Raw genomic sequence first — 14,279 nt, 5'->3', positions numbered from 1 at the left:
ACTGCTACCTCAGTGCACTGCAGTGGGTGGTGTTTTTAAGCTTTTCTTCTGTGGCATGCTTAAGATTTCATTATGCCAAATCAGCTTTTATCTTCCATTTCTCATAGAAGAATTGCAGTACAGTAGTATCTGCTAATGTTCCAGCAGCACAGGGACAGCAAAACATTGCTGGAGCTGAGTTTAAACAGCGGGAATTTTGTGTGAGGCAGAAGAGTAAGTGAAGGTCCAATATGCACAGGAAACTGCTGGTTCCCTTGCAGTGTTTTACCAGATTATACTGCTGAACACATTTGCTTCCTGAAAGACTGGTATTTGTGACTTTAATCTAGATTTCTAGATGACCACATGTGGAGTTAAAAGCTTTCCTGAAGTGAAAGGTGAAAGTGTTTCCATCAACTGAGAGCAACAACAGTACCTACTTCAATTTCATAGAAGACTATTGCAGTCTTCTTTCAAACATTTTGCACTGTGCAAAAAAGCATTGTACAAGTGTTTGAATTGTCACAGAAATCAAGGCAGGACAACTGTATGAGAAGTTCCCATGCTGAGTATTTCATACTTTCTAAGAAGCCAGACTTAAAGCCGTGGAAAAAATTCCTCATAGCAGACCAAAGAGCCCATTCATCAGTGCATTTATGCAGAGAGCAAATACACCTTGCATAGCTTACCTGTAACTCAGGGAAAATACAAAACTAGCAGGAAAAATACGATCAGGGAAAAGGCTCATATGTGAGCTTCAGATGCTTTCATGTTTCTGTCTGGTTTTAATGCACATTTGTTAAACTAAACCAGGTAAATATTACCCCTACACTTGTTACTGTCAGCTGGCACTCCATGGCTGCTCTTGACTGTCCCTAATGTATCTCTCACTCTTGTAACAACTGCTAACACATTTGTTCCTGAAAACATGAGAGATCAGATGATTTGAGTTAGGCACCAAAGCTGCTTTTTAATTCCAGATCACAAGTTTAATTAAAGTCAAATGTGGTATTAAAAACAGAAAAAGATGGAGACTCTCTGGAATGCTCAGTGGAGTTGTTTGTGGATCCAGAACATGATTCATGTTCCACAGACACTCGACCAGTTGCTTGCAGTGCTCTTCCATCCTGCTACTGGCTCTGGGCTTTCACAGCAACATCAGGAAACTTCCTTTCCAAGACCTTCCGCCTTGTCCTCTCCAGGCTTTGCTGCCTTGCCCTTTTCCGTAAGGCTTTCTCAAGTCTGAGTCTGAAACAGAGAAGTTGGTGTGGTTCATTTCCAGCCAGCTTGCGACCACTTTAATGAGCTCCCCCCAATCAGACAGAGGCTCTCAGTGATTAACAACTTCAGTATTCATTTGCTTCTGATAAGTTAAAAAGCCTACAAAGTAATATTTTTACTCTGCTTCTGAATTCTACAGAAGTTCAGCCGCTGGGAGGATTTTTGATATTCTGCACTTGAAGTTACTTTTACAGTGCCACTGCATAACCATGTACCTTAGTAACTAAGGCGGGAACAGAAAAAAAAGAAACAGAGCAAGCTGTAATTTTAAAAAGCCTAATTTTCAGTCTAGTAGCTGAAATCTGAAAGATTACAGCTATTTTTTCCTTTTAAAGTGGAGTGAGTACACAAACAGATCAGAAGATAACTTTAAATGTCAAAACAATCTTTTTACCTGATGAAGTGATTCACATGAGGTAAGTAATAGAATCTCTTCTTTTTGTGCTTTTTGTTCAAGTGCCATGGTATTGGCCATTCCTTGTAACTGTACCTGTTGGAGACAAGATAAAAATGATTACAGAACATACACATTGTCTTAATTCCAGGATTTTACCAGTTTCTCTAGGTTTCAAGTACAGTGATAAAAGTGGTCTGGGTGATGGCAGAATTTGTGTGTGGGTATTTTTTTCCAGCTCTTGCTGGTTTGGTTTGTAACTATGTCTCCTGTGTTCTGTACAGTCTATGCATCCTTCCTTGATTAGATAACGATTTTCTGGGAGAGAGACACACCCCAAGAAAAATTCACACATTAAAAAAGGGGTTTCCATACCAGAAGGTGCGTCCCAGGAAGTCGTGTCTCCACTCGCCAGGGACTGGCTTTTCATGGCCCGTTTGTAAAAGCCTCAAAGCAATTTCTCTTTCTCTGACAACCAAGTCTATATTTTTCATAGATGTTTCTACCTGGAAATGGTAAAAAGTTTCAGGATGCACCAACAAAAAACAACATTGAAAATTTAAAAGATCTCAAAGACAAAATTTAAAGGGAAAACAAAGGTAAAACATGCTGGAGTTTGATCATGAGATCTCTCTCAACAGGGCCTGTGTACTAGAACAGTAAGGAATGAGTACTTAAAAAATCCAATTTGACAGCAGGACAGATATGAAATAACTGACAGTCTGATACTTGATTAAAGACCAGCTGGATAATGCATAAAGCCAGATCCAATGCTGATGCAGAAGTGTAGGAAGCTCTGAGGCAGGGGTCAGAAGGAAGCAGAAGAAGCAAACAGAAGATTTGCTTATGGTTTGTAGTAGCTGTTGGTTATTTTAGTTTTCAAGTCTGGTCACAGCCCCAGCAATGCCCACTGGACAACGAGAAAGCTGCCTTGACCAAATTATGACTTGAGCAGTTAGTGCATACACTAAAATCAGGGAAATAATTTTTAAAAGAATGTCTTGAGCAAGTTTACAAACACTTGATCTTTCAGCAATTTTACTTAAGAGTTAGAGTTTTTATGTAGCATGACAAAGGTACCTTTTCTAAGCGTTCTGGACTTGGCATAGCCTTGCGCTGTCGTTTGGATTCTTGCTCTAAAGTTAAGAGCATATTCTTTTCTTTCAGCAGGACATACCTGGGGCAGAAAGCACAGTATTTCAAAAATGACTTTGGGATAGCTAAGCAGTTACTCACTTATTATCTGTAATTCCAAATCCTGCTGGCTTCATATATTGAAACAAAAGAGGAGAATGATGGAAACAAGTTTACTTAGTCTGGAATAAAGAGGGCTTAGAGGGAAGAGTTTAACACTAAGTTGTTTCCCACTACCTGGACAAAGCCAGATTCTTCTCACATGTACACAGGAAAAGACAAAGCAAGGAAAAAGCTGGTCACAGTAATGATTAAGTTCAGTCTGAACTTAATCCAGCTTCAGAAACTTCCAAAATCAGAATGCAGGCCTGAGCACCCTGATGGAATGAAGTGCCCACCTCACCAGAAGGCACTGACAACCAAGTGGGTCCCATTCAAACAACCCCAGAGGGTTTGTACCAAACCTGAGCCCTCTGAACTAGACACAGCTGTCCCCCAGCCACCTGCAGTGCCCCTTCTGTGCTCTGAGCAGGGCCAGGACCAGGGCTGCTCCAAGCCCAAAGCTGGCTGGAGCCTGCAGAGCTCTGTGCCAGACTAAAGCAACTGGACCATGAGTTCACCAGACACATTTTGTTGGAAAGTGCAGAGCTGCTCTTTAGGAAGAGAAGCTTCTTCACTAAAACGTACTTACCAAAGTTTGTGCAAGTCTTCACTACTCTTGCCCCTTAGCTGCTTTATATTCCATGAATCCCCTGTAAGAGATAAAAACCCATCATTAATTTAATGAAACAAAGTTCTCTTATTCTGGAAAATAAAAAGTGCTTCTATTAGGCTCAGCTGACACAACACGATAAAGACCACTTTTAAAACACTACTGCTTGGACAGCCATCCTTGAGGATGTTCAGCTTTGCATTTAAAATACAATTCAAAAATGTAGTGTTTATTTGTGCTTGTAAAAGGCTGGGAATACAGAAAGCTGTCAGATGAACTTTTACACTGAACTAGTTTTCTTCCATAGTACTTACATTTCATCAAAGCACATCTCTTCTGTGATACACTCTCACTTCAGAGCAAGGCAGAGGATTTACAGCAAAACATTTTGCTGCACAACTGCCATTTGCTTTCATAAACACTGAACACAGACAGCAAAAATTAACAGGCATCAATATGCACAAGTGGATGTATGTACATATACACAGATAAATAAGTTTTATGTAGCTATGAATGCTCCCTATATTACAAAAAAAAAACCAAAACAGATCAGATTTCAGCTCAAAGATCACTATCAGAAATGTTAACTATAACTCACCAGACTTTACACTTTTTTCCCCCCAGTTTCCTGGATCATCAAAAAACTCCTCCAGGCCTCTCCGAGACACAGTTGTGTGCAGGAACTTCACCTGATGGAGGGTCTCAATTTTTGGTAGGTTCTTGTGGTACAAATTCAGTGCCATCCTGCATAAATTTAGAAGGAAAGCTATGTATGATAGGAAAAATAATATTCTGCTAAATGAGAATGCTTGTTTCATTCACAAAGGCACAGGTCCTACAGATAGATCATGGCATGTGGGAAAAAGCAGGGGTTTGGTTAGTCACAAAAATGTCTTATTGGTGTTTTCTTCTCTCCCTCATCTAATCTAATTATCAATTTTCTAGACTTAGAGATAATAAGCAATTAAAAATTAAGGAATAAATTTGAGCTATGCTGTATAAGAGTACATCATGGAAGCACGGAATTTTTAGCATGAGATCATGCATCCAGTCCAACACCCCTGCCAAAGCAGGGCCACCTGGAGAAGGTGACACAGGGACGCGTCTGGGTGGGTTTGGAGCGGCTCCAGAGGGGGAGAATCCACGCCCTCCCCCGCGGCCTTCATGCAAAAGCTGCGGACACCCGGCAAAGCACAAAACGCACCAGCACAATGCCTGCAGGATTCTGCAGGCCCAGGCAGCCGCTTGGTGCTGCCCTTACACGCTGCCTGCGGCCGCGCACCGCGCTGCAGCCCTCACGCTGGCGCAGCCGGGACACACGGACACCCGCCTCCCGCCATAGGCTCTCCTTCCTCCCGAGAACCGCGCCCGCCCCTCCGTGCCTGAGCCCGAGTCCGACCGGCGCGGTGCGTACCCGGGGAGTCCCGGCCGAGCTCGGGGCAAGCGGAGCGCGGCCGGGAGGCTCCGACCCAGCGCGGCCATGGCCGCGGCCGCCGCCATCGCCCCGCGTCCTCCCGCAGCGCCAGGGGCGCGGGGCGGGGGCTGCCCTTTCCCAAGATGGCGCCTGCCCGGCCTCACCCGCGCTCTCCCGCCGTACATAGAGCGCCGGGAAGGCTCTGCCCTTTTCCAACATGGCGCTGCGCGGCTTCACCTCCGTGCCGTCCCTCTGCGCCGGGGGCACGGGGAAGGCTTTGCCCTTTCCCATGATGGCGGCCGCCGGCTTCACCCCGCGGCGGGGAGCGGCTCCGCCGGCCCCGCCCCGTGCCAGTCCCAGCCATGGCGGCCATGAGCCGGGTGCTGCGGGCGGCCGCGGCCTGGGCGGCGCGGCGGGCGGGCAGCGCCGGGAGCGCCGGCATCACCGGGACCACCGGGATCACCGGGATCGCCCCCCGCCTCCCCGGTACCCTCGGTACGGCCCCGGCGGGGGAGCGGCGGGGCGGGGGCGGCGGGGGCCGGGTGACCTTGCGGAGCGGGGCAGAGGTGCCCTCCCGGAGGCCGCGGGAGGGCCGGGGGCTGAGCAGGTCCCCGTTGTGTCCCCGTTCCTATGGAAAACTACCGGGTTTGGGTAAAAAAAGGATGGAAACGGGCGGGAGGCCGACCCTCCTGGCATTGTAATTGTCCGTTTACTCGGCCCTGTATGGTGACATTCACTGATTCACGTGTCGGTGCTTACAGGTGGGCATAGACCCTATAGTTAGCAGAAAAATAGGTTCATGTTAGCAAAATAGGAAATTACTTCAGGCGAGCTGAAGAAAAGTCAGCTGCTATTGTACACACTTATTTTCTTTTTTTCTTTCCCCACGTATGTTTGACCTTGTGCCTGGCATAAGCGCCAATGGAGTACAAAACCATAATATTCTGGTTCAATTTTCAGTTCCTGTACGGCACAGTGGTGACCATGGGAAGAGAATGTTTATCATCAAGGCAACAAGTTTTTATGATTCTCGATTTCTGAACTTGTTGGTGAGTTAAAAATCAAATGTATTGCATTCAGTGTAGCACATCACTTGGAAATGGTGTAAGTGTCTAAAATGCAATTTCCTGTGTTATGTGATAGCATCTAAAATGTGGCTGGCACTATTTCCACAAACAAGAATTTCAGGTCCTCTTTAAGAATTTTTTGGTCATATGCTGTAAAATCAGGGCCAGATGAAGTTCAAAGGCTGGCTGTATAGCAAAGGTTGTGATAGGTACTTAAATTACTGCTGTAGTAGTATTCTTAAATTACATGTCTCTGTTCATATGTGCATGACCCACAAATGCTTTCTGCTCCATCCTGCTTTTTGAAACATATCAGTTACTCTGCTGCAGGGTTTGCCTTCACTTATCTACACCACTAACAACAGAGGTGAGATTTAGGAAGCCTGACCTGAGTTTCACCCCTCCAAAGTCAGGTTTTGGATAAATCCTTTTATAAGCAGCAAGGGCTGATTTGATACAGCTCCCTTTATGTGGTCAGGACTCATTTCTCTGCCTTCCCCAGCTACAGAGCCCACAGTGGTTGCACTGGTATTGGATTCTTGCCTTGCTGTCAGTGCTGATTGCAGCTGGAGCCAGCCATGCCAAGATGCTGAGACATTTCAGAGAGGTGTTGCTGCTTGCTGCTGCACAGACTGACCTCGCTGGGAGATGGGAACTCACCTCAACGGGCTCAGGGGCTGACACAGCATCACTTCTGTGTGTTCTGGTTCATTAATGAGCTCATTGCAATCAGCAGTGTTTACACATGACACCCCTTTCCAGCCTAGAAGTGCAAATCACAGAGTTATTGGCTGTTCTACTACTTTCAGATATTTTCAGACCTCATCTAAATTTTGTCAGGGTTCTGAGTTTCCCACACTGACTGTTTTTATCCCCTCTACAGAGATTCTATTTATTCCTGACGGGAATACCAGTGGCTGTGCTCTTAACATACATCAACATCTTCATTGGTGAGTGCTCTGTCAGGGCTAAGCAAAGTACAAAGTTATTAAACGGGAATTAAGCATGCTGGATAGAGAAAAAGGACTCTCTTAGGGCTCTCTCTTTGGAAGACCATGGAATAGGCCTAACAAATACAGTGATATCATATAAGTACATAGAAAATGTTCCCACTATATTTGCTTTAGTTGTTGCTTTTTTAAAAAAAGTTTTTCTCATTAAAAAAACCCAAAACATTCTCTCTTCTGACAGTTTTTCAAACTTCAGTGAAATTTAGAAATTTTCTTTACAGGATTGCAACTCTGGCTTTTTATCTAGCAAAGATGCCAAAATTCTGCTTGACAATATATGTGTTAAATCTACTGCTGTAATGTTATGTAATTTATTTAACAGAGAAATCAGGAAATGTCCATGCTTTCAGCTCCTGTACTTTAAAGGGTACTTCTGTGGACTTGATCCAAGTTGTTTCTTCTGTATAGCTGCTAATTTTACCCTTCTGGTGTGTCACTTAAAATCTGTGAATAGGTATTTGCAGTGTGATGTATCTGCAAAAATTGCAAGTTCAGTTTTTCTGAGTAGAGCTCACACTGAGGGACTTAGTACTCTTTATGTGGAATAATGATCTTTTCCTTATCTGAAAGGCAGAATATAAGGTAGCTTTGGAAAATAATCACATAATTAAATATTCTTCCTCTCCTTTCCTTGTCAGGTGAAGCTGAACTTGCAGAGATTCCTGAAGGTTATGTTCCAGAGCACTGGGAATACTACAAAGTGAGTGTAACATGTAAAAGGGTGGGCATGTTATGGACAGCCTTTCTCTTGATGATACTTTTGGGAGCAAAATGAATGGAGTATGATGATGTCTGTCAGTGTAGTAAAATTCAAATAGTGCAGCTCTGATTTTGGCTAACTTTTTTGTGGCTTTATGGAACATGTAAAAGGCTGTAGGAGATCTGTTTAATGATACAAACAGGTGCAAATGCTCTGTATGCAGTAAACTGCTGAAGCTGTATGCCAAGAATTTTTTCATAATATTCCTAAATAGTAAGAAAAATCCTCTGCATTCATACCATGCAGGTTTTGTCTTTATTTTTTTTTTTCTACAATGTTCTTAAGAAACTGGAGTTTAAAGTGACATTTCTTTCTTTTGTGGTATTTCTTTCTTTCTTTCTTTTGCCAGTATTGTTTTAAAGTCCCATATCACACACACTTTTGGATCTAGAATTGAAGATTTTTTATAGTCACAAACTCAAGGTTGTGTGGTTTCAATTTAATTGTATTTTCTTAAAATTAGTCCCTGGATTCTTGCTGCAAGCACAGTTTTGTTTCTGATAGGAAGTAATTGAATTCAGCAATATTATTGTGATTGTTTCACCTCATTTAGACTTCTGTTCCTAGAGAAATGCCCTCTACGTGGAAGCAGAATTTTGAAATGTTGCTGATTACAGTAAGATTTGGAGTCCACTTCTGTGATTACTGTGGCAGTTGAAGGAACTTTAACATAAAGAAAATAAATTATATCTTCTGTTAAATTTTATTTTTGCTGCAGAACAGTCATCTGCAGGTTATCTTGGCATTAAGGATTGCAAAAGAAATATGACTTTTTATGGTTCTGATCTCACAAGTAGTTGTGCATGTTTGTAACTTTACTGTTATGATTTGAATGGCAGCACTCGTGGTGTCCATGCCATCTTTTCAGGACTGTGAATATACAAGGTGACATTTCTGTTTGGAAATTGCACAGACAATCTCTGCTGTTATGTTTTCCAGCACCCCATAACCCGCTGGATAGCTCGTTATGTACTTGACGCCCCTGAGAAGAACTATGAGAAGGACATGGCCCTGCTTGATGTGGAAGTGAGGAAATCTGAACTGAGGTATGCTCTGTGGTTGGGGGGGTTAAAATCCTGATCCATACTGGAGCTGACTCTTTGATTTTGCATGACATACTGAGCTGGATGCTGACATAAAGTGCTTTCATGTGTCCCCTGAGTGCTGCCTGCCCTGGCTGCTGCCAGAGTGGGAGTCACAGGATCTGTTATCACTGCCCTCTCAGGATTCAGGTTACCAGAACAATCCAAGGGCAGGGGGGTCTTCAAAACACTTAGTATTTATAAAGGTGTAGCTCTATCTTCCTGAATCAGCAAATGGAGCTCTTTTTGCCCCTGCTAATGCTCACAGTTTAGAGAAGAACCTGTGACAAAATCTGCCAGTATTTTTATTACTCCTTTGTGGAATGACTTGCTGAGAAAAAAAAAAAACCAAACCAAAAAACCAAAATGAAAGTATTTAATAGCTGATGTCTTAGCTGAACCCTTCATATTTTGGTCCTACCTATGCTTCAGCAGTATTTATAAACCATTGATGCTAAAATCCTTGCTTTGTCAGTAATGCTCAACACCAACAAACTTCGTGCTAAGGATGTCTCTTGTCTCTTGCCTTTTTTTTAGGCTGCTGGAGCTGGAGGCACGCAGACTGATGAGACACCGGGGAGATGGGCCTTGGTACCATTATGAAACACCTGACAAAAATCTTGTTGACAATTCTATGAAAGCCACACCTGACAATTAAACAATTTTAGGGCAGTGTGCAAGGTCTTCAGTGCATACTGACAAATTGTGACTGTGCTGTGGAACAGACATCCTGCTGTTTGCTAATGGAAATGAATAAATGGTGTTTGTGTTGATTCCAGTATCTTGAAAGAAACTGTGTGGCAGTTAAGCTCATACAGCTATTAAAGCTGTTAATCAGGGAAAATTCATTATGTCAATTGCCAACAATCATTCTTTCCTTCAGAACATATGTACACGTAACAAGTTGGTAATACTAGTTTTCATTTTGTGATTTCTAGTGTTTATAGTTTTAAGTGAAAGATACAAGGAGCTAAGGGATTTTTCTTTCTCAGTGCTTTGTGTCAGGTAATTGGTGGGAAATGAACTAAGTAGGAAAAGCACCTTCACACATACCTGCCATGCATTTTCGGAACTGTGCAGCTGTTCTTCCACACCGCTTCTGGCAACTCCTTAGTGAATACGAAGAGTTCTCTCATCACCTGGCAGGTTTTTGCCACTAGAGGGATGTGTTTCCTCAGGGTCTACAGGCCATGGTACTCGGTTTTAATTCTCAAGAGTGATGGAAAGTGCCTCTAACAGTTTGTGACTCTAAATTATCTGTCCATTTTCAAAATCCTCACTTTTTAAAGGAAATAAGCCCAAACTAAACCCATATAATCTAGTGATTTGAAACTTAGAACTCTATTTTTTTTTTACATTAGGCAACACTGCATGGACTATTTTAAGCAAAAACTGCCTTGTTTGCTGTTTCCTGGCACCACCAAACATTAGAAAGACATTGATTTTCTATCAGTGCTTTGCTTGTCCTTTTTGAGAGAATCAGTCTTTCAGGTTAGATGGCTCATATGTCTTATGGCTCTTATTGTTTATAAATGCTGAGTTATTAATAAGAGAAGCCATTAAAAAGCACAAAGTCTCCTCAGGTGAAATAAACCTGTCTGACCCTGCATTAGTGTTTTTTATCCAGCATCCAATGATGCTCACAAGTCTGATGTAATGTCTGTTTTTCAGTAAGTCTAAAACCACTCCATGGACATGACATTCTGCCCTCGGTCTTTCGCATTGTTCCCAACACTTGATTTTTCAGTGGTAAAAATTGCTGAGAACACTGTGCTACCCTGCTAACCCTCACAGCCTGCTCATAGCTGGGTACAAACATTTTTCAATTCTGTTTTTGAGATTTTCCTAGAACCACCTTTTGAATATTTTAATTTTGAGGTAAAAAGTGGTTCTAGCAAAGGTCACATCGCATCTTCATTTTACATGGACTGGTCATTTCTTTAATGCTGTTGCTGCCAGGTGTATGTAGTAGTTATTAGCTACTGCTTGAAAACAGTAGCAATATTTTTTCCCTACAAAGGTCACTCTTATTTTTCTCTTCTCTGACATTATTCTTTCAAAGTGAAGAGCAGAAAGAAACACAGCAAAGGCCAAAAGGCATTTTAAGGTAAAGGTACTGCCCCTGAAGCCATGAAATTGGAGGTTGGCTCCTGGCACTCCCACAGGCTTCTGAAGCATCCCAGAATGAGCATTCCTGCTCTATATTCCCCCCACGGCGATCTGTTCTTCTGGAAAGTGGGGACATCCCGCCTGTCAGCACAGGCCAGGTGGGACACCTGTGCCTCAATGGGGGGCTGAGAATGAAAATACAGAGAAGAGATTCTTTACTGCGTGTATTTTATACAAACATATATATATATATATATATATATATATATATATATATACACACTTACATATATACACACATATATACATACTTCCATATACACATATATATGTATATATATACATATACACACATACATACACACAGACATATATATATTTATGTAGTCTTAAAAGCTTAAAAATAAATAACAGAGCGCATAAAAGAGCATTACCGGTCAGAGGGAAACCTGCCCCGGGCTACCCGGTGAGCCCAGGAGCCAAGGCTCCGTGCTGGCCCGCTGGGAGCGAAGGTTTGCGGGTGAGACGCGGGGCCCCGGCGGCAATCCCGCCCCGCTGCCCTGCCCCTCGCCCACCCCCGCCGGGACCCCCGAGTGCCGCCGCCGCAGCTGGTGCCGCTGCCGCTGCCATTGGATTAAAAATAGCATCTTCCCTCCCCCTGCCCTCCCTCGGGCCCGGCTCCCGCCGCCGCCCTGCCCCGGGCCCGGCTGCCCGCCGCCTCCATCGCCCGCGCAGAGCGGCTCGGCAGGGAGGGCGGGCGGCCGGGAGCGAGGGCGGGAGGGCAGCCGGGAGGGAAGGGAAGGGAGGGAAGGAGGATGCAGCGGGCCGCGCTCTTCCGCGGCGGCGATGCGCAGATGGCCGCCGGGGACCTGGGCGAGCTGCTCGTCCCCTACATGCCCACGATCCGGGTGCCCAAGTCAGGGGACCGGGTCTTCAAGACGGAATGTGCCTTCTCCTACGACTCGCCCGTGAGTGCAGCGATCCACCCCCGGCTGCCTCCGCGCCCCCGCCCGCCGCGGCCCCTTCCCCTCCCCGCCGCAGCCCCTCGCACCCTCCCCGGGCCGCTGCCTCCCCTCAGGCTTGAGAGCCGCCGCGATCCCTTCCTCCACCTGCCGCGGCCCCTCGCCCTCCCGCTGCTGCCCGGCCCGGGGTCGCGGCGCTCCCGCACATCGCCGCCGGCTCGTCCTTCCTGCGTTTGTTTGTTTGTTTTCCTCCTTCGAGGCGCTCTGAAGTGGTTGCTTGGACACGGGGATTTTGTGGTTTTGGGGAAGCTTCCCTGCTTGCTCTGCTTGTCGGGGTCTGTCTGCTCCGCCCGGAGCCCTGCTTTTGCTCTCACACTGAGGTAGTTGAAAAAGGAGAGTAATGGCCTTCTCGTTGGTATATTTCGGCGAGCAGATGTCAATTATTTTGCTTTCCTACTGCCTCCGTGCTCGTTCTATTCAAAATCTTCAGCGAAAGCTTCGGAGCTAAAGGCTCATCCTGAAAATCAGCGTGAAAGTTCCTCTGAAACACTTTCTCCCCAAGGGTTTCAGTTACATCACTGAACTTCAATGGACTTGTAGTATTTCTCCACCAGCCTGGTTCGTTTGCTGTTAGATGAATGTTTCATGTGCTGTAAACTTTCTGTGGTGTTATTTCTATGGTGTCTTACAAAACACCCACCAGCTCCACAGATTGCCTGTGCTCCATGGCAGATTTGGGGCCTGACTCAGTTTTTAACTTCACTGCTAATACTGAAGGCATTCATAAATGGTCAGTGCTTTGTAAGAAACAGGTGCTTAGAAATTAGACTTTATCAAAAGAGGTTGAAAATTTTATTAAAAGTTGCTTCTCCACAGGAAACTGAGGTTTCCCAAAGGTGATTGAGCACTATATGTTGACATTAATGTCAGTGGCAGCAATCAGAATATTCATTAAAAGATACATTTCAGACACATTTTTTGAATCCTTTATCCCCTTCTATTTGATAATTCCCCCTCTCTTCGATAATTCCTTTTAATAGAGAAAATCAGACTTGATTTTAAAGGTGACTCAGCTGTCTGGTGTTCATCATGTCTTGTTGAACAGAGGTTATTTTTACCCACACTCTTCAGATCTCAAGTGTCACCCAGCAGCCCTGACTGTACTGGGAGCTGGGCTGATTAGAACTGCCAAATCGGACTCCACCGCAGAGGCGATAATTGCATTATATACTTAAGGAGGTTTTGGCGGGGGAAAATCAATACACCACATTCTTTCCTTCAGATTTCTGCTTGGGTGAACACATGGTTGATGTTTTTAGTAACACTTTCAGGCTTCTTCGATATTATGGTTTATAAAAATTTCTGCTAATGAGTAGGGAGGGATGTAAAATACTGCTACAGAGTAAAAAACAATCAATCACACCCCCTGCAACAAGCCTCAACTGAACACAGCAAAAGCTGTGTTTAGCTAAACAATATGTTTGAACAAAACCTAAAACATTTGATCCAAACTTAACAGAAACTATGGATAAAAGTAGCAAACGGAGTGGAAAGCAGCATGTATGATTTTTTTTTTTTAAACTAAAAAAAATTACGTACTTTTGACATAATCTGGAAGATATTTCAGATTTAGGAAAATGTTGCCCTCCAATGTAAAAACTTCTTGTTTAAATTGTGTTATGGGCATTCACTGGGCAAAAGGCTTGGCTGAACTTATGCAGTCCCAGTGAGAATAAAAGCTGTCTCAGTTTCTGTTGTTTCCCACAGCTTTTCAGCCCATACCACTCCTCTGCTTAGCTGAGTGAAAGATTTGCCTCAGATTTTATTTTAACTTCCCATATAATCTAATAGATACTTGGATATGGTTTGAAGGATTGAGATTCTAAGGGGCATATGTAATGTGTGCTTTCTAGGGTAAAACACTGTAATTTATAAACTGAAAATAGCAAAGCTGTGTTCTTGCAGTATTTCATTCAGAAGGAAAGTGAAAGGATGCACACAGGTGTTTCTTGGCTGAAGAGAGATGTTTATGTTTTGTAGTAGGTTGATTTTGTGACTTACTTTATTAGGTCATCCATGTATGACCTAAGTGAGCCTCTTCCTCTTGAGATACCTGCCTCTTAAGGTGTAACACCGTTGGCCCTGTTATAATGTTTAAGAATTTAAAAAAACCCCAATCTTGGTTTTGTTAGCCATGCTAAAATTCCAGATTTGTCTTTTTGCTGGAGGAGGTTTTTTCTCTTGTAGGAATATTTCTCAGTATTTCCTCACATCTTCTCAATTTGCCACTTTAAAACATGCTCCTTGCTACAGTTTAACTTCAGCATGTCATGTCATATCTGGCCATGAAGCAACTCTACAGTCAAGTGTCTTTA

General features: G+C 43.8%; 3 protein-coding genes across 3 annotated transcripts in view; 2 read left to right on the top strand and 1 right to left on the bottom strand.

Moving 5' to 3' along the window:
* Positions 1-946: 946 nt before the first annotated feature.
* Positions 947-5,065, bottom strand: MRPL47 (mitochondrial ribosomal protein L47). Its single transcript, XM_059855736.1, has 7 exons — positions 4,915-5,065; positions 4,099-4,244; positions 3,480-3,540; positions 2,735-2,831; positions 2,030-2,160; positions 1,655-1,750; positions 947-1,227 (listed from the first exon to the last, which is right to left on the bottom strand). The coding sequence occupies exons 1-7, from the start codon at positions 4,998-5,000 to the stop codon at positions 1,110-1,112; spliced, it is 735 nt and encodes a 244-aa protein (XP_059711719.1). The 5' UTR covers positions 5,001-5,065; the 3' UTR covers positions 947-1,109.
* Positions 5,066-5,252: 187 nt separating this feature from the next.
* NDUFB5 (NADH:ubiquinone oxidoreductase subunit B5) lies at positions 5,253-9,606 on the top strand. The gene is made up of 6 exons (XM_059855737.1): positions 5,253-5,409; positions 5,875-5,963; positions 6,865-6,931; positions 7,630-7,691; positions 8,691-8,797; positions 9,371-9,606. Exons 1-6 carry the CDS (start codon positions 5,277-5,279, stop codon positions 9,489-9,491), a joined length of 579 nt encoding a protein of 192 aa, XP_059711720.1. The 5' UTR covers positions 5,253-5,276; the 3' UTR covers positions 9,492-9,606.
* A 2,123-nt stretch (positions 9,607-11,729) lies between these two features.
* The window catches only part of USP13 (ubiquitin specific peptidase 13), a 50,666-nt gene continuing 48,116 nt past the window's right edge, over positions 11,730-14,279 (top strand). Inside the window, exon 1 of the mRNA XM_059855727.1 lies at positions 11,730-11,910. Within this exon, the coding sequence (XP_059711710.1) occupies positions 11,758-11,910 (153 nt within the window). The 5' untranslated portion in view covers positions 11,730-11,757. The remainder of the gene's footprint in view (positions 11,911-14,279) is intronic.

The sequence above is a fragment of the Haemorhous mexicanus genome, chromosome 10, assembly GCF_027477595.1.
Source record: "Haemorhous mexicanus isolate bHaeMex1 chromosome 10, bHaeMex1.pri, whole genome shotgun sequence".
Lineage (NCBI taxonomy): Eukaryota > Metazoa > Chordata > Aves > Passeriformes > Fringillidae > Haemorhous > Haemorhous mexicanus.
The sequence above is the reverse complement of the archived record's forward strand: the minus strand, read 5'-3'. Positions and strand labels throughout refer to the sequence as shown.

What these genes read in the sequence shown, in the direction of transcription:
- NDUFB5 (XM_059855737.1), top strand. Translation starts at nt 5,277, where the DNA reads ATGGCGGCCATGAGCCGGGTGCTGCGGGCGGCCGCGGCCTGGGCGGCG. An exon ending in CCGCCTCCCCGGTACCCTCG is followed by an intron (nt 5,410 to 5,874) that starts GTACGGCCCCGG and finishes TTCAATTTTCAG; the next exon opens with TTCCTGTACGGCACAGTGGT. An exon ending in AGCACTGGGAATACTACAAA is followed by an intron (nt 7,692 to 8,690) that starts GTGAGTGTAACA and finishes TATGTTTTCCAG; the next exon opens with CACCCCATAACCCGCTGGAT.
- MRPL47 (XM_059855736.1), bottom strand. Translation starts at nt 5,000, where the DNA reads ATGGCGGCGGCCGCGGCCATGGCCGCGCTGGGTCGGAGCCTCCCGGCC. An exon ending in GGAAAAAAGTGTAAAGTCTG is followed by an intron (nt 3,541 to 4,098) that starts GTGAGTTATAGT and finishes TATCTCTTACAG; the next exon opens with GGGATTCATGGAATATAAAG. An exon ending in TTCCTGGGACGCACCTTCTG is followed by an intron (nt 1,751 to 2,029) that starts GTATGGAAACCC and finishes TGTCTCCAACAG; the next exon opens with GTACAGTTACAAGGAATGGC.